This window comes from Saimiri boliviensis, chromosome 13 (assembly GCF_048565385.1).
Source record: "Saimiri boliviensis isolate mSaiBol1 chromosome 13, mSaiBol1.pri, whole genome shotgun sequence".
Classification (NCBI taxonomy): Eukaryota; Metazoa; Chordata; class Mammalia; order Primates; family Cebidae; genus Saimiri; species Saimiri boliviensis.
The window spans coordinates 9,738,846-9,766,252 of record NC_133461.1 but is presented as its reverse complement, the minus strand read 5'-3'; the positions used below and the strand labels follow the sequence as shown (position 1 = coordinate 9,766,252).

General features: G+C 41.8%; 1 protein-coding gene across 5 annotated transcripts in view; it reads right to left on the bottom strand.

Annotated features, from left to right (window-relative positions):
- Positions 1-12,673, bottom strand: part of CD226 (CD226 molecule) — a 115,991-nt gene extending 103,318 nt beyond the window's left edge. For 2 of the 5 annotated variants that reach the window (XM_074383259.1, XM_074383258.1), the window contains exon 1: positions 11,901-12,671. Coding sequence is in view for 2 of the 5 variants with exons in the window: in XM_074383258.1 (XP_074239359.1) it covers positions 11,901-11,913 (13 nt within the window). In the remaining 3 variants the exon portion in view is untranslated. Of the gene's footprint in view, positions 1-6,690; positions 6,942-6,972; positions 7,975-11,900 lie in introns of those variants that run through there. The other 3 variants (XM_074383262.1, XM_074383261.1, XM_074383260.1) reach the window with 3 other exon arrangements.
- Positions 12,674-27,407: the final 14,734 nt, after the last annotated feature.

Sequence of the window (27,407 nt, the reverse complement as noted above, 5' to 3'; positions counted from 1 at the left end):
CTGGCCTCAAGTGACCCTCCCATTTAAGCCTCCTGGGTAGCTGGGCCTACAGGCCTGAGCCACCACACGCCGCTAATTTTTTTCTAAATTGTTTTTTGTGGAGACAAGGTCTTGCTATATTGCCCAGACTTGCCTGGAACTTCTGCACCCAAGTAATTCTCCAACCTGGGCCTCCTAAAGTGTTGGGGGTACAGGCATGATCCACCATGCCCACCCTGAAAACTGTGATTGATTTGAAAGGTCAGAGGAGCCAACCATGGCCTGAGTTGGCCCGTCAGGGTGAAGAAAGTTATTCACATTCCATGCCAGAAAAACAGCACAGAACGTGAACAATTTCTCTTCTCTCCATCCCTGTTTCTATCTTTATCTTCTCTCATTATGAGTGGACAAGAATGCTGTCCTGTTTCCCGCAGGCAGCCATACTGAAGGAAATCAGCGGGAGGACAAACAGGATGGCAGAGAGAGACAGAATGAACGTGGGGCTCCGATGACGGTACTGAGCTACTGAATCCATCAGCTCTGGAGTCTGAGCGTACTATGATCTAATACCTTTTCACACTTTATCAGTCTCTTAGAAGTTTCTGCTACTTGCATCGACATCCGTCTGCACTGGTACCGTTGTTGCTGGCTGCTATAAGAAGACAAGTTTGGAAAGGTGTACAAAGGGCTATCCAACTATTTGGATGCTATTGCCATAATCAAGCAAGACAGAATGGTGGCTTGGACTAGGATCATTCCCATGGAGATGAAGAGAAATGAACTGATTGCCAGGATATTATCTATGACGAAATACTGACAAAATAATAAGTACCCTTAACCTTACATGTCTCAGGCAGAGTCCAGCCAGGAAGACACAGCTCATACCTAGGATTCACTAGAAGATATTTTATAAGAGAAACTACTAGAAAAAGTGATGGAAGAGAGAAAAAGAAAACAGGGGTGGAGAGACAACTCAAAGAGGGGCTTTAGAAGAAACACATTTCTGCCATTAGGGTTAGAAGGCCCAGGAGGAGCCAGACTGCCCACGAGGGAGGCTGCCTAGCTTCATGGAGAAAATGAAGCCCTTCTAGAACGTTGAAAAAGGTCAAGGAGTGGATTTGTCAGACCAAAAAGGCAGATGACAGATGAGGAAATGAATGGCCAGAGAACTGTAACTACTGCTAATGCAGGGCGTTCCTGAAAAATGTCCACAGCTAATATCACATTTAACAGTGAAAGTCCCCTCAAGATCAGGAACAAGACAAGAATGCCTGCTTTCACTACTACTATTCACACTGTACTGAAGGTCTTAGTCAGAGTAATTTAAAAAAGCAAAGAAATAAAAGAAACCCAAATTGGAAAGGAGAAGTAAAACTTTCCCTATGGGCTGATGACATGAACTTACCTATAAAAATTCTTCAAAATCTGCAAAAAAAAAAAAAACCACAAAAAAACTATCAGAACTAATAAACAAATTCAACAAAGTTGCAGGCTAGAAGATCAACATGTGGAAATCTGTTGTGTTTCTATACATTAGCAACAATTTGAACAGGAAATTAAGAAAATAATTTACTTATGATAGCATCTAAAATAATAAAATACTTATGCATAAATGTATCAAAGGAAGTGAGACTTTATATTGAAAACGACAAAAAAAAATTGCTGAAAGAAATTAAAAAGACCTAAACATACAAAAGACATATTTAGGAAATGTGTTTAAAAGACAACCCATGTTCATGAATTGGATAATTTAATATTGTTACAATGGCACTACTATTCAATGAAATCTAGAGTCAGTGTAATCATCAAAATTTGAATGGCCACTCTTTTTAGAAATGGAAAACTGATCTTCAAATACATATAGAATTGCAAGGGGCCCTGAATAGCCAAAATGGTATTGAAAAAGAAGAAAAAGCTGAAAGACTAACATTTCCCAATTTTGAAACTTAGTACAAAGCTACAGTAATCAAAACAGTGTGGATATTGGTATATACACAGACAAATAGACCAAGGAAATTGGAGTGATGATCAAAACAGATGTTAGGGAGGAGGTGGAGAAAAGAGAACATTTATACACTCTTAGTGGGAATTTAAATTAGTACAATATCTATGGAAAATAATATGGGGATTCCTCAAAGAACTAAAAATAGAATTACCATTAGATCTGGCAATCCCACTACAGGGTATCTACCCAAAAGAAAAGAAATCATTATATCAAAACAATAGCTACCCCTATATGTTTATTGCAGCACTATTCACAATAACCAAGATATGGAATCAACCTAACTGTCCATCAATGAAAGAGTAAAGAAACTGTGGTATATATACACAATGGAACACTACACAGCCATAAAAAGAATGAAATCCTGTCTTTTGCAGCAACAAGGATAGACCTGGAAGCCATTATATTAAGTAAAACAACTCAGACACAGAAACTCAAATACCACATGTTCTCACTTATAATTGGGGACAAACAAATGTTATATATGGACACACAGAGTGCAATAATGGACACTGGAGACGTGGAAGAACAGGAGAGTAGGAAGGGGTGAACAATAGAAATTACTCAATGTTTATAACATATTCATACGCAGGTGATGGATATATTAAAAGTCCAGACTTCACCACTACATAATACATCCATGTAACAAAACTGCCCTTGCACCCTTTGAATTTATACAAGTAAAAATAATAAGCCCATACATCTATGAACAATTGATGTTCAACAAGGTGCCAACTCCACTGATTGGGGAAATAATAGTTTCTTCAATAAATGGTTCTGGGACAACTGGATAGCCACATGCAAAAGCATGAAGTTGGATCCTTACCTCCCATGAAATACAAAAACTAACTCAAAATGGGTTGACCTAAATATAAGACCTTTGACTGTAGAATTCTTAGAATAAAGCGTAGGGGGAAATTTTCATGACTTGGAGGTTGGCAATGGATTCTCTGATATGACACCACACATTTGGGCAACAAAAGAAAAAAATAAATTGGATTCATTAGAATTAAAAATTTGTGTATCAGGGGACATTTTCAACAAAGTGAAAACTCATCCTACGGAATGCAAGCAAATATTTGCAAATAATCTATCTGATTATGGTCTAATATCCGTGATACATGAGAAACTCTCGCATTACGACAACATAAAAGAAACAACCCAATTTTCAAATGGGCAAAGTACTTGAATAGACATTTTTCTCCAAAAGATGCTCAATATTATCAATCAATAAGGAAACACAAATAAAAGGAACAATGAGAAATCACTTAATATCTATTAAATAGCTATAATCAAAAAGAGAAAGATCAATATGTTAGGGAGGATGCTGAGGAATTGGTGCCCTTGTGCACTGCCACACCAGGGCTGTAAAGAAATGTAAAATGATGTAGCTGCTGTGAAAAGCAGTTTAGAGATTCTTCAAAAAGTTAAACAGGATTAGTATATGGCCCAGAAGTTTTACTCTTACATATGTACTCAAAAGAACTGAAAACTGGTACCCAAACCAATACTTGTAGACTAACGTTCACAGCAGCATTATTCACAAAAGCCAGAAAGTGGTAACAACCCAAAGGTCTGCCAACAGGCGAATGAATGAACAAATTGTGATCAAATCCATACAATGGGATACTATTCAGCCACAACAAGGAATGAAGGACTGATGCGTGGTACAACATGAGTAAACCTTGACAACAGTATGCTAAGTGAAAGAATGCAGACACAAAAGGTCACATTTTGTAGGAATCCATTTATAGGAAATATCCAGACAGTGAAATCCATGGAAATGGAAAGCAGATTGGTGGTTGCCGGGGACTATCAGGAGGAGGGAATAGGGAGTGACTGCTTAAGGTATGGGGTTTTCTTTGAGGGTGATGAAAATGTTTTGGAATCTGATAAAAGTAGCAGTCGCAGGACATTGCAGATGTACTAAATGCCACAGAATTGTACACTTTAAAATGTTTAATCTTGGCTGGGTGTGGTGGCTCACATCTGTAATCCCAGCACTTAGGAAGGCCAAGGCAGGCAGATCACTTGAGGTCAGGAGTTTGAGACCAGCCTGGCCAACATGGAGAAACCCTGTCTCTACTAAAAATACAAAAATTAGCTGTGCATGGTGGTGTACTACTGTTATCCCAGCTACTTGGGAGGCTGAGACAGTAGAATCGCTTGAACCCGGGAGGCAGACGTTGCAGTGAGCCAAGATGTGCCACTGTACTCCAGCCTGGGCAACAGAGCAAGACTCTGTCTCAAAAAAAAAAAAAAAAATCTTAATCTTATGTTGAATAAATCTTAGATGAACAATATTATGTGAATTTCACCTCGATTTTTAAAAATTACTGCTAGTGAATAGCAAGAGTTCACATTCACTCCAGGTCTTACCAACGAATGAGGCCACCCTATCTTGCTGCTGGCCATGTATTTGATGATTTCAGTTGCTCCCCCAACCACCCCCGTCCAAAGATGCTAAGTATATTCTAAGAATACAGTACATTATCACAGTGCACTCTTAGAGTCCACGGACACACTCTGTGTCACGACTTTGTGATAACAGCTGGAAATAAATGCAAAAAATTATGATCATCTAAGTTGTCAGCTACATGATTTAAGATCTTTTTAAAAATCATTATGTGCTTATTAAACAAATGCCAAAACATATCTATTTTCTGAGGTGGGGCTCAGAGTTGGGTAAAGTGGGGCAGAGGTGCAGGTAGAGAGGTAGAGGGGCTGAGGGCTGAGCGGGCATCTCAACTCCTAAAAGAAATGAGATGAAACGTAGCATCATCTACTCTCAGTGGCTCCTACAATCACGCCCAAAGCGAACTTCCTCTCCCAGGATGAAGAAATGGGGTGCGTGGGAGGAGGACTGGAAAAGGGATACTAATTAGTAATAACTTGTAGGGACTCCTTATTCTCAAGGCATCCAGAGCCAACTAGTCAAGAGATGAAGAGAACTTACGTGTACTTACACCCTGGAATGGAGGGACCTGGAGGTCATGGATTCGAATGAAAGGGGCAGAAAGACTTGCAGCTGAAGACAAAGTTCAGCTGTTACGACTTTGCTAGAGATGAGCCCTATTTATCAAATCTAACCAAAGACAACTAGAGACCGCTGAGTTATTTTTGTTGTGTCGGCAGCCATTTTTTGCATGATTTATGGAGGGATTTTTGGCTTGAGGTTTTTTTTTTTCCTAATAGAGCTGTCTGTATAAAAGAGCTTTGTCCTCAAGGAAGTCATTAATCAAAATATTACTGGATTTTTCCACTATTAAAAATGTCTCAGCTAACCATATGAGCATGAATTCATCTCACAAGCTTGCCTCTGAATGCAGATTCCTAGGCGGCCTGAGGGCAGGGCCTGGGAAGTCTTCAGCCAAACTGTTCTCTTGCCCTCAGGCTGTCCACGCAGGCAGAACCTCCTCGGTCACCTCAGTTTCATTGTTTCTGCTACATACCATACGTCGTGCTTCCCCAGATGTCTCTACTGTTTCTTAGCATTGGGAGGATTCTTCTTGTGTCTCCTCCATGACCCCACCTTCCCCAGTTCATGCAAAAACACCTGATGTGTGTGATGGAGAATCTGCTCTGATCGCTTTCCACACTTGCTTGGAAAACAAGTCACTTGCTAGAGAGCAGAGGACTGCAAACAGAAAAGCTAGTTACACTCAGAACAAGTGACTGGGAATGGGAAGATTACAGTGTGAGATCCTCTGCTCCCTCCGCTCTTTCTCGGGTGTGAGGGTTTGTCTGCCTGCCTTCTGCTGGGATGGCCCAGCTGGGAAGAGGCTCCCGCTTCCAGTAAGATTCCCAAAAGAACACAATAGTCTGGATTTCTGCTCCTTTCCTCAAATAATCTCATTGAAAGAATCTTTCCAATGCGGGCCACATGGTCTCCTCTAGACCATGATACCCTGAGAACTTTGGCAACTCATACACATGTCCCCAGGAGTGAGGCTACTGCTGAGTGACCAGTAGAACCCCACTTCCAGTCAACACAGAGACTCCAGTTGGGGTTCAGCAGGGATGCTCTAAGACAGGGTTCTGAAACTATAGCCTGAGGGCAGAATGCAGCCCACTGTCTGATTTCCACCAACAGCTTAGTGGGACCCGGCCACGCTCATTTGGTTATGTGTCGCCTACCGCTGCCCTTGTGCTACGGTGCACTAGCCGAGAGGTGTTAAGTTGTGACAGATACCACATGGCCTACAAACTGTAAATATGAACTATCTGGCCCTTTACAGGAAAAGTTTCCCAACCCTTGAGTAGGATAATAAATCTCTGGATCATGGACATTTATTATTTAAGTTCATCAAATCTTTGGATCACAGACATTTATTATTTAAGTTCACCCTTGTTCAGTCTTGCTGGAGAGAAGGAAGATTTAGCTTGATAGACCAGAGGCTGGTAAAATTTGCTCAGTTTTCTTATTCTCAAGAACTTTACTATCAGATGTATTATAAATACAATTCTAGAGACAGACTGAGAAGAAGTACTTAAATGGCACCCTTTTACTGCAAACGGCACCCCTCATTAAACTAAGAGTTTACAGAACACCAAGCAGTTAACTTCTTCCAGCGTTTTCCAGCAGCTCCCTTTTCCTGCTGCATCAACTTACCATGGTTTTACTGGCAGCCCCCACCCTTTCACACACGATTAATTTAAAAAGTGTGAGCTCAGACACATCCAGTCTTTTTTCTGAGAAGGTTACTAACCTTGAGATGTGAGTGCTGCTCCCTCTAACGCTTCTTCCCATCTGTGTCTTAAGCTTTTATCGTATCCTGTTTACCGAGGTCTCTTACCCTCACCCTCTCTTGGTCACCGCAAGCTCCCTGCTGCTCCCTCTCTTAATTAGCACGGCAGGAGCTGCGGGGAGCTTTCAGCCCAATTGGGAGCTGACTCTGTGCTCTTGTGCTCTTCTCTACCAGAACTTCAGATAGCAACTGAAGTAAAGCACTAATATTTCATGAAGCGGGGTTTTTTGAAGTCAAGTTTACCTGCTTTGGGGAGCAACTGTACCATTGCAGCTACTCAGACTCATTCCAAACGCAGATAGAGTTTTGTCCCTCTTTTCCGCTAAGAGTCTACAATTTGAAAGGATGCACTTCTCCTTTGTTCCTGCTCTGAATGGAAACGACACGCCCCGCCCGCCGAAATCAGAGTTGGTTTCTTTGCCTTTTCCTTCCCTGTTGTTTTTTTTCCTGCCAATCAAAGCCTGTTAGATTCAGCTGTCTCTTTAAGTCAGGAAGCTTTCTTATCTCTGCCTGTATCTAAGTATGCTTTGGTCTTTCTAGATACTCTTTTTTTGCCTCCCATTCTGCGACAGAAAAAGCACACAAGTTTGTGTTTCCTGAGAACTAACTGCATGTTTAGCAGTTTGTCTCTTAGAAACACAATAGTTTTTTTTTTTTTTTTTTTTTTTTTTTTTTTTTTAGCTGCACCAGACCATGGCAGAGTCAGATTTATTGATTCCTTTGATTTATTAGGTTATGGAGGGTCCCTGCTGGTTAAACCACCTTATGAAGGATTGTGGCTGAGGCTTTCGTTTGTAAAATTCATGGAGAGACTAGGAAGGACTGCATTTGACAGGTGAGAAGGCACTCACGGGGCTGCTCTACCTGCACATTTGATTATGCATCACAGGTACAGGACCTGTCTCTTCCGCTGGACCACTGCGTGTCTGAAAGCAAGGGAGAAGAAAGTGCTGTGCTGCCTCTCATGACACGTGTTTACTGAGCCTTATTGTGGGCCAGAGGTAGCCTTCTAACACACCTGCCTGACTCGTCACTCCCTTCAGTGCCTCACTGTCCTCAAGAGAATATCCAAATGTCTTACTGACCTGCAAGGCCTGTGTGATTGACTGGGGCCATTTTTCCAGTGTTAATGTCTTATAACTCTTCTGCTCACTCCTAGCCTATATTGCTCATCCACCTAACGTTGTGTAATTTGAGGACAACGCTCTGATAGGGCAGGGCCTTTGCACGTGGAGTTCCTCACCTTGATTTCTTTTATCCCTCTCCTATCCAGCAGGTCTCAGCTCAAGTGTATCTTATAAGATACTCTCCCTGGGGCCCGCAAGAGTGAATTAGGTAGCCTGTAAATTTCCTGGGAGTTTCCTAAGAACCCCAAATATGTCCTCACTGAAACATTTACCACATCCTATTGTGATGCTTGTTCACTGCTGCATGTTGTACTACAGCCTTATAGGCACTTCCAGACCCAGGTAAATCCTCATCCCCTGCTCTATCAGATCCTTGCCCTTGCCCATGTCAGGTGCTCAATCGGCGTCTGTTGAATGAGGACGAAGCCTTGCAATGACTTCCATCTGTTAGGTTTTCATCTTGTTTCCAATCTGCCATTATCGGGCCTGCTTTTTGCCTCACCTTTGATTTTCTCCTTGAAGAAGACAAAAACAGCCTTGACCCAAAACACCCACTGATTTTTGCACGACGGACCCAAAAGCAAATTTTCTTTTGAGTCAAAACTCTTCCTCAAAATTATTCAATGGGCCCTGAAGTGAACCTCACCCACTGGCTGAAACAGTCACTGTCTACCCACGAGGTTCACAATGGGGTGAATACAAATCCTGTCTATCATGACAGTAGCTGCTGCCCACACCTACGGGCAGCAGGCTTGAAACTTTCTTTTGCCTATGTCCTGACTTACAAAATCCAGACTGATTAAGGCTAGGGAGTTTTTCCAAATTACTTTCTCATGGTCACTCCCTAATTCAGTGTCCACGGGCCCGTGCACACACACACACACACCTCCTCCTTATCACCCATCTCCCATAATAAAGCTACTGCTATTTTGTTTTTATATTTTTATTATTTAGCTATTGCCATTTTTAAGGGCAGCACAATGGAGATATCTTTTGTTGTTCCTCCATCAAAAGAAGTAGAGGTCTATTCTCTCTGGTTTATTTTGCTTCTTCTTGGAGGCTCTTGAAATCTTGTAATAAATACAAAGAACCCAACACTTAGCTTTGTATCGTGTGCAAAGAAACACAGGCATCCCAAAATCTTGGCCCCGAGGATGCAACACTGTCCCCCCAACAGAGAACTACAAAATGTTACTCAGCAAATCGGGGACGTGTTGAAATATCACACGAGCAATAATACATTAAAAAACAAACAACAAAAATAACCTGGGACAAATGAAATTGCCCTATCCTTCCAGAGAACAGATGTCCTAAATGTTCCAACCAGCAGAACCAGCGGATGTGAGGAGGGAACGTAGTGAGACAGAATGAAGATTACCGAAGATTACCACCCAGACATGAACGAGAGTCCTTTCTTCAACATTGTTTCACGACCCTTACAAAAGGCTTTTTGAACAACTGAAAAGCAGAAATACCCTTTCACCTTATCAGTTGCTGACACCAGTAGGAAACAGCAACAGTCCTCACTTCCCTAGTTGCTGGGGGCGTCAGTTCCCTCCTTCCTCTTTTGGTCTAAGGTCACCATGGCACTAACTAGCTGTTCTATAGGCGAGGCAGTTTCTCCAAATGACTTTTTCATGGTCACTCCCTAATTCAGTGTCCACAGGTGCGCACGCACACACACCACACACACACACACACACACACCCCTCCTCCTTATCACCCATCTCCCATAATAAAGCTGCTATTTTGTTTGTTTTTCTATTTTTATTATTTAGCTTTTGCCACTTTTAAGGGCAGCACAATGGGGATATCTTGTTATTTCTCTGGAGAGGTCTATTCTCTCTGGTTTATTTTGCTGCTTCTTGGAGGCTCTTGAAATCTTGTAATAAATACAAAGAACCCAACACTTAGCTTTGTAACAAAGGATAAGGAAATATTCTCAATAAAAAACTCTAGAAAGAATATATCTTAATTTAATATATCTTGCTGTTCTCACAAAAGATAAGGCATTTACCCTGCCTTTGCTGTACAAATTATAGTTCAAGGTGACCCGAGTTTCCCTTTATAGAAAAATTTAGCTACTAAGTGGAGAAAACAATCATAGTTATTTTTTTAAGTCACCATTTGCAACCCCTATCAAAATAATAGATGGAGACAATTGTTAATAGATGCTAAAACCATGAGGTGGAAGGTTAATAGGGAACCTCTATAATGAAACGTGCTGCTGATTGACAGTACCTGAGCCCTCGGATCAACCGTAATCTCGCTAAATATGGCACAGCCAGGCATGAAGGGGCTCCCAGCGTGATGCATCAGGAAGAAAGCAGTGCCACCTAGGAAGTCCTCTTCCCCTGGTAGCTGAGCCTCAATGCAGCCAAACCTCTAGAAGTAACCAGCAGCGCATACAAAATACAGGCAATAGCCAGGCGCGGGCTCATACCTATAATCCTTGCACTTTGGGAGGCTGAGGCAGGTGCATCACCTGAGGTCTAGAGTTCAAGACCAGCTCTGTACTGAAAACACAAAAATTAGCCAGGTGTGGTGGTGCATGTGTATAATCCCAGCTACTTGGGAGGCTGAGGCAGGAGAATTGCTTGAACCCGGGAGGTGGAGGTTGCAGTAAGCTGAAAGCATGCCATTGCACTCCATCCTGGGCAACAGAGTGAGATTCCATCTCAGAAAACAAAAACAAACAAACAAAAAACAAGAAAGAAAGCAAAGGAAGAAAATACAGGCAACAAAAGACTGAGTTAAAGGACACTACGAGACCACAAGGAAGCAACGAACTAAACACAGAAAGCCAGAGCTACTGCAGAACAAACGTCTCAGGCTCCTCAAGGAACGAATGGCAGCTGTGATGAACACAACCAGCAAACGCCAAAAGATACTTGATGATTTTTTTTTTTTTTTTTTTTTTTTTTTTTTTTGAGACAGAGCCTTGCTCTGTTGCCCAGGCTGGAGTGCAGTGGCACAATCCTGGCTCACTGCAACCTCTGCTGCCTAGGTTCAAGTGGTTCTCCTGCCTCAGCCTCCTGGGTAGCTGCGATTACAGGTGTGCACCAACATGCCTGGCTAATTTTTGTAATTTTAGTAGAAAGAGGGTTTCGCCTTGTTGGCCAGACTGGTCTTGAACTCCTGACCTCACGTGATCTGCCTGCCTCAGCCTCCCAACCTGCTGGGATTAATAGCATGAGCTACAGTGCCCGGCCAGATACTTGATAATTTAAATACCCTTTCCTGGGAAAAACTCATAACAATTTTGCAATTTCATCAGCATGATAAAGAAAATTTACAAGAAACTAACAGCAACTTCGATAGTGAGACACTAGAGAAATCACAATTCAATTTCCAAATAAGACAAGGATGGTCACAATCACTGTCAATATTTAACCCATTCTGAAGGCTTTAACTACATGTAGTAGGTTTAAGAAAGGAATCGGAGCCGTAAACCTTGAAAATTATTTAAAATGTATGACTTGTAGGTGATCCACCTAGAGAACATGGTCAAATAAAATGGAATAGAATTTAATAAGCTGCCTAGCAAAATAATTTTTAAAGACTCAGTTGCTTTATCATATGTCATATTCAAAGGAGCAGCAAAATTTACACATGAATATGTATATGTAGGTATAAATGTGTGTCCATGTGAATATACATGAAGGTACCTCAAGAATTTGTAGGAATTAAAGAAATTTGCTAATTTATCAAAGGAAATAAAATAAGTCTTGAATAAATGGAGGGATTGCCTTGCTCTTCTATGGAAAAACCCAATTTTGAGAATGCACCAGAAATATTTATTTGCCTGGAATTTTGTAATCTTTTACATTATTAAGCGGATCAGGCTCTGAAAGGCTGTACATGAGGCACGTGTTGACAGCACTCTGCCCAAAGGTCTTCACTTAGTACACTGTAAAATGTTATATGTTTGCACAATCAATCACTGAAGACCTTTTTGCAACACACATATCCCCATAAAGTAAGCAATGGATGAACTGCTGTGAAAAGTGCTCTCTGGAGCAGAAATCCACACCTGGTTCTTACCTGGTTTTGGCATTGCCAAGGGCCCAGCAAACTTCACCCACGACTCCCTTGGCTGCTCTTCCTTCTTCCACCTCTGTTTTCAGCCTCCTTCTCTTGACAGTCTCAAGGTTTCAAGGAAATAAATACTTGCACACACATCTTAAGGACTCCAGACCTCAAGCATGACATCCGGGTAAGTGCTAAGTTCTTCTTTGGGAATTTTTGTAAATGACAGCAGGAAACAGCAGCCAGCACAGCTATCTTAACAAACAAGGGCCTGCAGATACCTGCTATCTCCTTCCCACAGTCCCAGTCCTCTGACAAAGCTCATGACTTTCTCCCGGCATTCTGCATCCCTTTCTGCTGTGACTATTTGATAACAATACACACTGCATTGTGGCTCCTTAGTAAAGTGGGCGAGAGTTGCCATCCTGTAAGTCAAAGAATGTGAGCTTTGCAGAGAGACTTGGTGTTAAATCCTGATCCACGCCTGGCTAGCTGTGGGACCTCCAGTCCTCAGCGCATTGATGGCAGCACAGATCCTGGCTAAGCCACGGCTGATTGCCCAGGAAGGCAGCCCCCACCTCGTGTTACCTGTGGCCCAGTGGGCTCCACTCTTGTCAGGGTCCACTGAGGATCTTTCAACACTCTCAGTGATAAAAAGGTTATTTCGCCTCCTGAACTCTCAATACTGCTGTATCTCAGATTATTTACAGAAAATTTCATTTTCCAAAATGGCAGAAAACCCATATTGTTTACATTAAGGTATATTCTTTCTAGAATGTTTTACTGAGAACATTTTCATCTGCAATTGGGCAAGGTAGCTCATATATGAACTGCTTAGTTAGCATCTGCAGAACAGTCCCTGCCCCCATAACCCACCACCTTAGCAAGGTGCCTGAATGAGGGAGGGTCTCCAGCCCCAGCCACACCTTCCTGGACTCTGAATCCGGTACAACATCATCTGATGAGGTTAACATCACATCTCTCAGGTTCCCTGAATCCAGTTCAATATACACCATGTTGAATTTATTAACAACCTTGCATTTCATTCTCCAGTGTCTTGATTTGGATGACAAACTCTATGGTCACCCTCAGAGCCACTGAGGGGGCTGTGGGTTTGAAGGAAACCCCTCAGTCCTGGGCAAACCAGGACAGTGGGTCATCCTTGATATAGCAGGGACCAGCATCCCCTGGGTCCAGCCCACCTTCCCTCGTGGCCAGCTCACTTGAGGGGCCGGGGTATGTCTTCTGCCCAGGCCTCCGTTAGGATTGCCCTCGTCCATCAGAAAGCTTTGAACAATTATGGCTCTCAAAGGGGGCCAGAGTCTCATCCTCCTCTTCCCAGGACATGCAGCCCATTTAAAAAGTTGCCTCCTTTGCCCGGAAGGCTATGTGGCTTCAGGAAGAATAGGCGGCATCAGCCAGAGAAAGTCCTTCCATAGCCTTACCCAGGGCAAGGGCGCTTACTCACCTTTATCTGCACTTGCTTGAGGGGGGTCAACAGCGGTTCTGAAAACCAGACTGTGCTGAGGGAACCAGCTCCTTCATCCACTGGATAGAGCAGAAGACAGCTCATTTTATAAAATAAACAGGTGAACTAATATACAAATAAATACTTTAAATTCTTTCTAGCCTGCTGGCACACTCTATGTAAAGTTGTGCCCTTTGTCTTATATGCATGTGTATGTGTTTGTGTCTGGATTCTCCAACTTGAATATGAGTTCCTGGATGTGAAGACTGCATTGTTCACCATTGTCATAAACTGACCAACTGTCTGTTTTTGCCTGGTACCTAGTAGTTTCCCGGGACTCAAGGCTGTTAAGTGCTGACACCAGGAGAGCCCCAGGCAAACCTAGATAGCCGATCCCCCTAGCTGTATCCCAGTACCAAGAGCAGTGCCCAGCATATAGTAAGAGTTCACAAAACTGTTGTTGCTTGGCTATGATCTTCACTCTTATTTTGCAGTTTTGTACTTAGAGTTTAAAGAGTAGTAGGGAAATGCCAAAATGTCCAACAGGATCTTAATAAACACAAGTGCTGGCTCAAAGGGAGAGCATAAAGCTTTCTCCTGCCGGGACCTTGCTCCATCCCAGAAGGAGGCAGGATCCCATGGTTGACCAGACGCACCAGCTTGCCTCAGCCAAGCAGCATCATCCTGTCTGTGCTTCCTGCATCATGTCTCTTGGGCCCCTTGAAACCAGTCCAATATTCACCTCATTGTATTTATTACCAAACTCACATTTCACTTTCAAAAGTGTCTTGATTTGGATGACAAACGCTATGGCCGCCGCAAGAGCCCGGTATCTAGGGGCTGGAACACTGGAAGCTGCACCTATCGGCATCCCTGGCAGTGGTTTCCAAGTGAGATTCTGTCCGCAAAAGGCACTTGCATGAGATCTGGAAATCAGAAGAGAAGGAGGATCTCATTGCGCTGAACTGACATTTACGGTTCCACTTGTGTAAATGTATGCTTGTTGTTCTTTAGCTGCGGGAGCAGATCTGAGGGCTCTGCTTGAAGCAGCCTCCTTTCCAGGATCTTCCTGGAAATTCCTGCATGCAGGCTGGAGACAGCTGTGGATGGGCCAGTGGATTCTTCCAGTGCTGGAACCTCTGATTTCCTGAAACCTCCAAGTCAATCTGAACTCAGGAGACCTCTTCAAGCCTGTGCGTACAAGGCCTTCACACTGGCAACTCCCTCACCCTCTCTTTTAAATGCCATTCTGCATCAATGTCTAGATTTTTTCCCCGCTTCCTGATGAGCGTCTAACTACTACCTCAGGTCTAATACACTGCTAGTGAGGGAAATGTCAGCCAGCCTTGTTGAAAGGGAAAGCGAGGTGAATGTGGCCAGTCCTGAGGCTCCCGCCCATAGCTCCTCTGTCCACTCCAGGCACACAGCACAGCATGTCCTCTTTCCTGCCCCTCCAGGACGGTGGCCATAGCTCTGACAGATCATCCTCAGGGAGAGGCCCAGAGGCAGAAAAGTACGACCCGTTCCTTCCCGTGAGGCCCCTTCACCAGTGAGAAAAACCTTTCACTGCAACAGACGCGTTCATGCTATGTCTACTTTACCTATCATGAAGTCACAAACTTCCCCAAAGTTTAGTGGTCTACCATTGGTCCCCAACCTTTTTGACACCAGGGACTGATTTCATAGAAGATAATTTTTCCGTGGACCAGGGAGGGGGGATGTTTCAGGATGATTCAAACATATTACCTTTATGGTGTGCTTTATTTCTATTATTATTACACTGTAATATATGATGAAATAATTATGCAACTCACCATAATGTAGAATCAGTGGGAGCCCTGAGCTGTCTTCTGGCAACTAAACGATCCCATCTGAGGGTGATGGGAGACAGTGACAGATCATGAGGCATTAAATTCTCATAAGGAGGTCGCAACCTAGATCCCTCACATGCACAGTTCTCAAAAGGGTCCGTGCTCCTATGAGAATCTAATGCTGCAGCTGATCTGACAGGTGGTGGAGCTCAGGTGGTGACATGAGCCATGGGAGCGGCTGTATATACAGATTCAGCTTTACTTGCTCCCCTGCTGCTCACATCCTGCTGTGTGGCCTGGTTCCTAACAGGCCACAGACTGGTATCAGTCAACTGCCTGGGGGCTGGGGATCCCTGGCTAAAGCAAAAGCAGTTTATAATTCTACAGCGCAGCTATCTGGGCAGTACTGCAGTGGTCTTATCTCTTTCCTGTCTTTGTCTTATCTGGCAGTTCCTGGGTTTCTCTCTCTCCTCTCTCCCGTTTTGTGTGTGTTCTCTCTCTTTCTCTCTCCACCCTCCCACCACCTCTTTCCCTCTGTCTATCAGGGGCATAATTTAGGTATTTATGAATACTACTAAATTTGTATAGGTATTTAGTATTAATAAATACCTAAATTATGCCCCTGATAGAGAGAGGGAAAGAGGTGGTGGTGGGGGGCGGGGATATTCATTCTCTACTTGCCACTGTGATTTACCACAAATTTAGTAGTTTAAACCAAAAAATGTTAGGTCAGGAGTCCCACTCTGCCTGCCTCGTCCACTTTAAAGACTCTGGGATTACCCTGGGCAAACTTGAATAATCCAGGCTAAACTAATCTCTCCACCTCAAGGTCCTTAACCTTAGTCATGTGTGCAAAGTCCTTTTTGTCATGAAAAGTCATAGATTTACAGGTTCCAGGGATTAGAATATGGATGTCTTTGGGAGGGTTGTTATTCTGCCTACCACAACAGCCAAATACAAATTAATTTCCTTTCTTCTTCCCAAAAGCATTGACTAGGGCTTATTCAAAACCCTAGTGCTTGCCACAGGAATAGGTAGAATTACCTGGGAAAATCCACTTATTCATGGTGTTCACTGCTCTGGTTTAAGGACTGCTGGAAAGACAATTTGAAGGAAGAGATCATAAAAAATGAAGATAGAAAGAAGAAAAAATATTTAACTAAATAATACATACACGTTTAATACGTTGTCAACTAAAGATACCAACTCATTAAAATGTTTTTTGTTCAAATGTTTTTAGACATTTTCTCCTCTGATAATGGAATTCAGGGCTTCCTGGGTTTCCATAGGTTAGGACCCACAGGCACTATACAAGAAAATGAGAAATAAGATAAAAACAAGATTGGGTTAAAGTCTTTAATTATGTATGCAGTGTTATATTTTATACCTTTTTTTATACCCTAAAAAAAAGGCTTATTTTAAGTCCTTTTTACCTTATTTTAAGATCCCATTTACTTAAATTTTCTCTGCTATTGCAATCACAATTTCCTCTTCTCCCATTCTTTAATTTATGCATATTGATTTCTCTAGGGACTTTTTCAATTCTTCCTTCTTGTATTGTTTCTCTTCTTCATTCTGAGCACCAGCATGCCTTTCTCTTGCTTAATTTCCTCTCAGAGGAACCATACCACCACTTCAGTGCCCTCGATAAAAAGCTGCGACATCCTCAAAGTTCAAAGTTGCATCATGGGCATAATTTTCCTTGTAGTACAACTGTGTAATCAGATCATTCCTTTACCAACACTGATCAGTTTTCAGGCGTGTGTATAAATAGGCTGAAACTCTTAGTTTTCCTGCATTTATTAAAACCAGAAACTGAAATATCTATTTTTCTTTTTGACATGGAGTTTTGCTCTTGTTGCCCAGGCTGGACAGCAATGGCGTGATCTTGGCAACCTCCACCTTCCGAGGTTTTTCAAGCAAATTTCCCGAGAATTGTTCAAGCAATTCTCCTGCCTCAGCCTCCCGAGTAGCTAGGATTACAGGTATGCACCACCATGCCCAGCTAATTTTGTATTTTTAGTAGAGACAGGGTTTCTCCACGTTGGTCAGGTTGGTCTTGAACTCTCGGCCTTAGGTGATCTGCCCGCCTCAGCCTCCCAAAGTGCTGAGATTACAGGCGTGAGCCACCGTGCCCTGCTGAATCTATCATTTTTAACTAGAACACTAAAATCTTGTCTTACACATTGATATCCAGGACACACATCATCCATGGAAGCCACTCCCACAGCACAGAGGCTCCACCTTGATAGCATCTTTGGCTTGTCCTTTTTACACTGCATATTCAACCACCAAGTACTGAAGAGTGTCCATGAAAATATCTGTAAGAGTGACCTCTTGCTCTCCACCTCCATTCTCACCATTCCTGGCTCTCAAAGAATCCAGTGTGGAGCCAGAGATTCACCTTCTCCTAACTCATCCTACAACAGCCTTCCCTGAGGTCCACGTTCCAAATGAATGCTTTCAGAGGAACAGTGTCGACAGTCAAATGCCTCACTAACCATCTAACTTAATGTTCTGATTATACACATGCCAGGTCATGACCGTTGGATGGTGGCTATGTGTCTGACACTCTCTAATGCTTTATGTGTTTCATTCAATTGGTTTTAAAATATTAGAGTAGAAACTGCTACTATTGTCATGCTACATTTGAAGAAACTGAGGCATCAGGAAAGTAATCTGCCGTTTTCCCAATGTCCTCCCTCACATTCTAGGTAGCAAAATGAAGATTTGAACCCAGATATCTGACTGTAGACTCACACTTTTAACCTCAACACCTCACAGTTCAGCGTTGGGATTTATTTTTCCCCCACTCAACACATAATAAAATGAGCATCACAGCAGTTAGGAAGCCAGCTGCAGTTCGGCGGGTAAGCGACGCCTTTTATCATACCCCTTGAGTCAGAAATGCAAATTAACAAAATGATTTCCAAAGGCAATGATTCCCAAAGTGCACCTTCCAATTGCCACTGACATCTTGGAAAATGTTCGTTATACAAATAAACAGGATTAGGACGTTCTACACATTTTATTCCCATTTTGTAGACACAGAAATCCCTCACCACAGCACATTAAAAGCTCTGGTAAGTTCAGCACCAAAGAAGTGTATTGAGCTTAGTTCAACCCACTGTTTCTGAAACTACACTGGTCCACAAATACAGTCATCTTATTTAATGATATTTCATTAAAATATGGATGAGAGCCGGGTGCGGTGGCTCAAGCCTGTAATCCCAGCACTTTGGGAGGCCGAGGCGGGTGGATCACGAGGTCAAGAGATCGAGACCATCCTGGTCAACATGGTGAAACCCCGTCTCTACTAAAAATACAAAAAATTAGCTGGGCATTGTGGCGCGTGCCTGTAATCCCAGCTACTCAGGAGGCTGAGGCAGGAGAATTGCCTGATCCCAGGAGGTGGAGGTTGCGGTGAGCCGAGATCGCGCCATTGCACTCCAGTCTGGGTAACAAGAGCGAAACTCCGTCTCAAAAAAAATATATATATATATACATATATGTATATATACACATGTATATATATATGGATGAGAAAAAAAAAATGGGTGCCCGCCGGGGCCACTGTCCTGGAGTTTGCAAGTCCTCCCCATGTCTGCATGGGTTTTCAAGTATTCCAGTTTCCTGCCACATCCCAAAGCTAAGCAGGTTAGGTTCACTGGCATGAATAAACTGTCCCAGTCTGGGTGAGTGTCGGTGTGTGTGAGTGCACCCTGTGACAGAATGACGTCCTGTTCAGGTTGGTTCTTGCCTTGCACCCTGAGCTGATGGGATGGAATCTGGTCTCCTAAGACCCTGAACTTAAATAATTGGGTAAATAATTATCTTGCTTCTCTTTATTCATCTTTCTTTGAAGTATGAATAGCTCACATTTACTTCAATGTATAATATAAGTGTTTGGGGTCCTTATTTAGAAGTTTGGTGATGTTTTTCTAACCAAAAATATGCCATCAAACCTTAACTTTTGTTTCTATCAACTAACCTATGGTACAATTAGTTTTGTTACATGTTGTTCTTCTTAAAGCCACAGTTTCCAAGAACGTATCAAGGATGCTAAGTGAGAACTTACTGTACAATCACACATCACTGAACAATAAGAATCCATCCTGAGAGATCTGTCAGCAGGCAACCTCCTCATTGTGTGAAGATCCTACAGTGCCCTTACACAAAACTAGATGGTACAGCCTGCTACACGTCTCGGGTATATGGTCCAGCCTGTTGCTCCTAGGCTGGAGCAAACATGTACAACATGTTACTGTATGGAATACGGTAGATAATTGTAATAGTGTAAGTATTTGTGTTTCTAAACACATCTGAACATAGAAAAGGTAGAGTTTAAATATGGTATCAAAACCTTATGGAAATTACATCAGTATAGTGTGGTTCCATATAATATTATGGAACCACTGTCATAATGTAGTCTGCTGCTATAGTCTGTCCTTATGTACACGACTATAACTTTACCATAAAATTATATTTTTATATATCATTTATTAGCAGACACCACAGAAAACATTTTGGAACATGCTGTGTGACAGATCACATCTGAATATCTCCATTTCCTTGTCAAAGTGCTGTAAAGTCTATTCCCTTTCTTACCTCTTCAATGTCACTTCTCATCTGAAAATCAATCAGTGTAATTCAACTATCTACCAGCTGAAGAAGCAAAATCATGTGATTATATCAACTGACAAAGAAAAAGCATTTGATAAAATCTAATACACACTCCCAATAAAAACTCTTAGCATGTTAGTAATAAAAGAGAATTATCTCAACTTGGTAAAGATAATCTATAAAAACCCTACAGCTAGTAAGCCTAAATAGTTTCCCCCTGAGATTGGAGGCAAGGTTTAAAGGTCATTTTTATCACTGCTATACAACATAGTATTTGATGTTCTGGCCATTGCAATAAGGCAAGAAAAAGAAATAAAGCCATACAGATTGGAAAAAAAGAAATAAAATTGTTAAAGAATCCTTTTACCCATTATTAAGGTTAACTAAATAGTTATAGTAAGTATGACAGTATGTTATTGCCAGAGGAATAAATATATAAATAACTGGAAAAGAATAGAGAGTAGAACCACACAAATATGCCCAACAGATTTTTTTTAATGATTTTTTTTTTAAGATGAAGAAATTCAATGTAGCAAACGGACATCTATAGGGGAAAAATAAACCTTGACTTTGACCTAATCCTCAAACATTAGATAAAAATTAAATCAAAATGTATTGTAGACTTCTATATAAAATTTAAAAAATAAAACTTTTAGAAAAAAACTGTAATACATACAAAAACCTACACAGCTTATAAAATTGTATGGAGCATAATATAATTAATGTAATTATTATCAAAACACAATATTTACACATCTTACACAACTTAATACAATACAGCTGAGTGCCCAAACACACACAAATGAGTACAAGTGAACCTGGGAAAATCTGAATAAAGGAGGCAGAATGCATCAATGTCAACATCCTGGTTTCAATATTGTAGTATATTTTGTAAGATGTTACCACTGGGAGAAACTGCATAAAGGACAAGTGGAATCTCTCTGTATTACTTCTTATAGTTGCATGTGAATCTACGATTATCTCAATAAAATTTTTGATTAAAAAAGAGAAGGCAATAACGTAACATAACTTTTATGATTCTTTGGTGCTCAGACCAGATCCAGAGCCAGGCAGCTCCTGCCAAGAATTGGAACTGGGGACTCATTCATCTTTTAAGCATGACCAGGAAGGGTGTTTAACTCGAGCTTTTGAACATTACAGTTTCAGCACTGCCTGCTTTCTCCCACCTCAAACAGACTGCAATACAGACACAAAGCACTAAACATCGCAGCTCTTTCTTCTCCACAACTTTTAGGCAAATTGAAAAACTGTCCAGGCTGCATTTGGAAGTTGAGGTAACAGTACTTGACTAGAAAAAGTAAAAGAAGATGACATATAAATGTAGAAAGCCCCAGTGGAAGTTTGATTTTCTTCCCTTTTACCCAGGGTTTCATGTTGACCATAATCTTGCTCAGTCACCATACAGATATACTACGTGTTTGGCAAGTTAGGTGCTTTAAATGCTGGACAATTCCTGCTTCTCAATCCAAATATTAATGCCAATTGTGCTCTTTGAGGTAAAGGACAATACAGTCTCAGGTTTATTCTTTCTTGTGTGTGAAAAATTTCAGGGGCAAATGTAAAACTAATTATTGTTGACCCCATTACAGAAAGGGTTTCTATGTGTGAACTCCCTCTTATACTTCTATTCCAAGAATTCTTTCTTCTCCTACTGTGCTGACATTCCATGATTTTTCTTATGTAGTTTTTCTACCCCTAATTGAACATATAAAAATAAGTAATTTAAAATCTAGGCTGCTGGAATTTTAAACTATTTTGAATTGTAAAGGAATACTATCATGGGGCCTGACTCTTGTGACAAGCAGCTGTGACCTAGGCAGCGGTAACTTTTGTTCTCTGGTGACGGATTAGCCTTCTTTCTTACCTACATTGTTTTGTAAAATGCTGTAAAGGGCTAAAGGGTACCAGGGAAGGCTCTCTTCTCTTCCTGTTGATCTTCGTTATAGATTAACTTCCTTCTTATCTCTCTCACACAAAAACTTCATGGCTATCACACTAAGATGGAATGTTAAATATACTCTTTTAAATTAGAAAGAAAATGAGAAGCTGCACAGAAAAGAAAACAAACTATAATTGATCAAATTGTTGTAACTCAAAAACCAACCTTGAGTACAAAATGGTGTAGTCCTGTTAAATTTCTTTGTTTTCTTCCCATATAAGCAAGACACTTTATATTTGGAGCACTGACCCCATTTCTCTGGAGTTTTCAATTCGCAGATGGCCATTCCCAGCTTTCTCTTGAATTAACTCTTTAAAATGAGATTCTGATTCTTTCAATTACTTCAGGTTGACAGATATTTCTTATATTAATGACACCATTCCTTATACTAGGGATATTTTGTTAACAACATTTGCTATGTACAACCAATGACATAAATGTGTTACAAGATTTGTTTCTAACATTTTGTCTAGATTTAAAGTCTACACTTCAAGAGTGTTATTTACCAATTAGTTCCATACCTATCATGTATACACTTGATGAAACATCCCTTAATATAAAAATAATATTAACAAAGTGTTAACAGCACAAAGTTTAAAAACATGGAAATAAAAGACTAGGAAGAAATACACTAAATTAACTTTAGGTGGATGAACAGGAGTGATAGTTTTCCTTTTTCTTTATAATAAGTATGTTTCATTTGATGAAGGGAAAATTTTAAAAAATGTAAATCTGACATTTTCCTACCACTAGAGAACTACTTTAATAAGGGATGAAATAAATAAAAATGATACAAAGGTGTAAATAGTGGCTCCATCTGGGTTGATGGATGGAAAGTAATTTTTGTATTTTTTATTCATGAATTTATATTTCAAAAATTTAATATGAAAATATTTTTACAATCAGATAAGAACCTTTAAGTGAGAAAAATAAATGAATAACTGTGTGGATTAATAAGTGCAGCAGTCAAATCTTATATAACATACTAAGGTAGCACAATTCATGAAAATGTAAATTCTTCAATAAATGTTTATTGAATATAATGGGTCCTGAATGCAAGTAAGAATTAAAAGTATGTCAGTGTGCTTGATTTTTAGGCAGATACAGTAATTGCTGAAGTCAATTTCAGAGAGATAACAATGCATATAATTCAAAGCATTTTATCCAGACCAGTGATTCAGAACACTTGTCCCGCATAGCAGCAGAATCTCTCATTTGAGTTTGCGTCTTGCGAATGGCATAGGATGCCCTTCGCAATTTGTCCACAATGCATTTTTATGAGCTCCAAGATTACACATGCCAGTCACATTCAGAACAGAGAATTTCACCCTGTTCCTCAAACCATTCTCTTTCAACCTGTGTGCTTTGCATGGAAACAGGCCTTCCACGTGGGCCTAGTTCTGCTTTTCCCTCACGATGAAAGGAGAAGCTCTTGAATCAACTCTTTAAAACTAGATTCTGATTCTTTCCATTATTTCAGGTCAACAGACATCCTCTTATGTTAGTAAGAGGTAGGAACTGTCTATTCCAGCAGCAGGTGAACTCAGGTAGGCCGAGAGAACATGGGCCAGAGCACCACAGCGGCTCCCAGAGCCTCTCACAGACTCCCAGGGCAGAAGTACACGGCAATGCACCAACAAAAGAATTTGGAACGAGCTAACAAACTACTTATGCATTTATGCTGTGACCCAGCAACTCCACTTCTAGGAATATGCTCTGAATACACACCTCCACAAATACAAACCAACATAGAAATGGGTCTTTTTAAAAATAATGTGGCATTATTTGTAATATCAAAATATTACAAATGACTTAATACACAACCCTGGGAAACTGGTTGGATAAACTATGGTACATCCACATAACACAGCAAGAGAGAAAGATGCAGGCTGGGAGGCTAGGCCAGTCTTGCCTTTTCATGTTTTTTTGCCTGCTTTATATTCACTGGAAGCTGATTAGATTGTGCCTGCCAGATTAAGGGTGGATTTGCCTTCCCCAGCCCACTGACTGAAATGTTAATCTCCTTTGGCAACACACTCACAGACACACCCAGGATCAATACTTTGCATCCTTCAATCCAATCAAGTTGACACGCAGTATGAACCATCACAAGTCCATCCCTTCTCAACTTGAACCCATACATATCTCCTGAGATCACATATAATCTTCAAATAAAGACAATAAGGTCATAATTATGTCCAACATAACTATCCTTCATACAACCAGAAACGCACCAATCCCCAGCCTAAATACTATCACATAAAGTTAATAATACTTAAATGCTGATATGAAGTTAATAAATCTTATGTTACATGATAAAGGAAAAAGGAAATAAAATGAAGATGTTTTCTTAGTACAAGTGTATACATGCTCAAACATGTTTTTAATAAGAGGAGGAGGAAATACAACAGTTACAGTCCTCATTTCTGCAGCTGGTCATGTGGTCACAGCTGGTACTGATGACTACCTTCTTCTACCCATTCTGTATTCCCTTTGCCTTCAGCAAACACCTCAGCAGGTCACGGTTTTTTCCTTGGTGGAGTGATCCAAACCTTCACTCCTCAGAAGTCTGGGCCATTTGTAGTTCTGCCTGGACTGGGCTGTTGTAGTTTCCCATTGACCTTAATCACAGGGCCTGGTAATACTAAGAGGCACCCCTAATGGAGCTCCTGCATTCCATGCATACTCCGCCTTACCTCTGTTGTGGAGTAGTAGACTGACTTCATCTTGCTAGTCTACATCAATCACCCCGGCCAACATTAACTTCCTTCTTAGCCTGTTGACTTAAAGGTAGGAGAAGCCCAAAGTGTCCAGGTGACAATCTTAACTTCCAATTTAATGGAATCTTTGTTGTGTCTCCTGGTGGCAGTGTTTCTTCCTCTGGAACTAAGACCTCTAGGCAGCAAAATGTAATGTTGTGGGAACAGGAAGCAAAAATTCTGCTAGTGGATCACTACGGGTGATGGTGAGTGGTGCCACTTCCACTTCTAGCCCTTGATTCCTGGACCCATGAATCCTGGCTATGGGAGAAACAGTACCATATATTGGATGCTGATTCAGAGCATGTACAGCCTTCTGGAGAAACTTTTTCCCAGCCCTGCAAAGTACTGTCCCCTAGTTGGCATTGTAATTGTGACTTCAAAAGGCCATTCCACCATTTTATCAATCAAGCTGCTTCAGGATCATGGGGAACATGGTAAAACCAGAGACAATGCTGTGTGGAATACCATGACAATGGATAAGACATTCTGTAGGTACACGGACGGTAGTCTTGGCAGAAGCATTGTGTGCAGCACAGGCAAACCCGTATCTGAAGTCAGTGTCTATTCCAGTGAGGACAAACCTCTGCCTTTTCCATGATGGAAGAGGTCCAGTATAATCAACCTCCCACCAGATAGCTGGCTGATCACCCTGAGGAATGGTGCCATATGGAGGGCCCAGTGTTGATCTCTGCTGCTGGCAAATTGTGTAGTCAGCAGAGGCCATAGCCAGGTCAGCCTTGGTGAGTGGAGGTCCATGTTGCTGAGCTCAGGTGCAACCTCCATCACTGCCACCATAGCCACTTTGTTCATGGGCCCACTGGGTGATGATGGGGTGGCTGGGGAAAGAGGGTGAGTGGTGTCCACAGAACGGGTCATCCTATCAACTTGATTATTAAAATCCTCCTCTGGTGAGGTCACCTACTGATGAGCACTCAAATGAGATACAAATATCTTCACAGTTTTTGAGCATTCAGAGGTCCATCCACATACCTCTTCCCCAAATTTCTTTGTCCCCAATTTTTCAATCATGCTTCTTCCAAGTCCCTGACCATCCAGCAAAACCATTGGCTACAGCCCATGAATCAGTGTATAATCGCACATCTGCCCATTTCTCCTTCCATGCAAAGTGCACAACCAGGTGCACTGTTAGTTCTGCCCACTTGGGAGATATTTAGACAGGGGCTATAGTGCTGCAGCTGTCCACTTTTGCGTGGTGCCTGCATATTGGACAGAACCATCTGTGAATCAGGCCCTAGTATTCTCTTCCTCTGTCAACTGATCACAGGGAACTCTGCATGAGGCCATCAGTGCAGGCTGGGGAAGAGAAGGCAGGGTGGCAGGAGTAGAGACCATGGACATTTGAGCCACTTCCTCATGTACCTTGCTTGTGCCTTCAGGAGGTGCTTGAGCTCAATCACGTATATACCACTTCCATTGGATGATGGAATGTTGCTATGAAAGACCCACTTTATGGTTAGATGGGTCAGAAAGCACCCAGTTCATGATAGAGGTTCAGGTCACATGGTGACTTGAATGACCCATAGTCAAACGTTCAGTTTCCACCAAAGCCCAGTAACAAGCCGAGACCTGTCTCTCAAAAGGAGAGTAGTTATCTGCAGAATATGGCAGGGCCTTGCCCCAAAATCCTAGAGGCCTCCACTGTGATTCATTTATGGTGGCCTGCCAAAGGCTCCAGACAGCATCCTTATCTGCCATTGACACTTCGGGCAGCATTGGATCTGCTGGGTCATATGGCCCAAGTAGGCAGAGCAGCTTGCAAAGCAGCCTGGACCTGTTGCAGAGCCTTCTCCTGTTCAGGATACTAGTCAAAACTTGCAGCCTTTTGGGTCACTTGATACGTGGGCTGGAGTAACACACCCAAATGAGGAATGTGATGCCTCCAAAGTCCAAATGGGCCCACTAGGCACTGTGCCTCCTTCTTGGTCGTACGAGGGGCCAAATGCAGCAATTTATCTTTCACCTTAGAAGGAACATCGTGACAGGCCCCACACCACCGGACACCTAGAAATTTTACTGAGGTAGAAGGTCCTTGAATTTTAGTCGGATTTATTTCCCATCCTCTGTCACAGAAATGTCTCACCAATAAGTCCAGTATGTTTGCTATTTCTTGCTCACTGGATCCAGTCACATAATGCCATCAGTGTAAAGGACCAATGTGATATCTTGTGGCAATGAAAAGTGATCAAGTTCTCTCCGAATGAGATTATGACACAAGCAAGGGAGTTTATATACTCCTGAGGTAGGACAGTAAAGGTATATTCCTGGTCTTTCCAGCTGAGGGCAAATTGCTTCTGGTGGGCCTTATAGACAGGAATGGAGACAAAGGTATTTGCCAAATCAATGGCTGCATACCAGGTACCAAGAGATGTGTTAATTTGCTCAAGTAATGAATCGCATCTGGTTCAGCAGCTGCAATTGGAGTCACCACTTGGTTAAGTTTACAATAATCCACTGTCATTCTCCAAGATCCATCTGTCTTCTGTATGGGCCAAATGGAAGGTTGGATGAGGATGTGGTAGGAATCACCATCCCTGCATGTTTCAAGTACTTGAAGGTGGCACTAATCTTCGCAATTCCTCCAATAATTAGATATTGTTTTTTATTTACTATTTTTCTAGGTAGAGGCAGCTCTAATGGCTTCCATTTGGCCTTTCCCACAATAAGAGCCCTCACCCTACCAGTCAGGGAGCCAAAGTTGGGGTTCTACCAGCTGCTAAGTATGTCTATGCCAATTATGCATTCTAGTACTGCGGAAATGACCACAGGGTCTAGGGACCCACTGGACCCACTGTAAGTCAGACCTGAGCTAAAACTCCATTAATTACCTGACCTCCACAAGGCCCTGTTTTAACTGGAGGACCACAATGACCTTTTGGG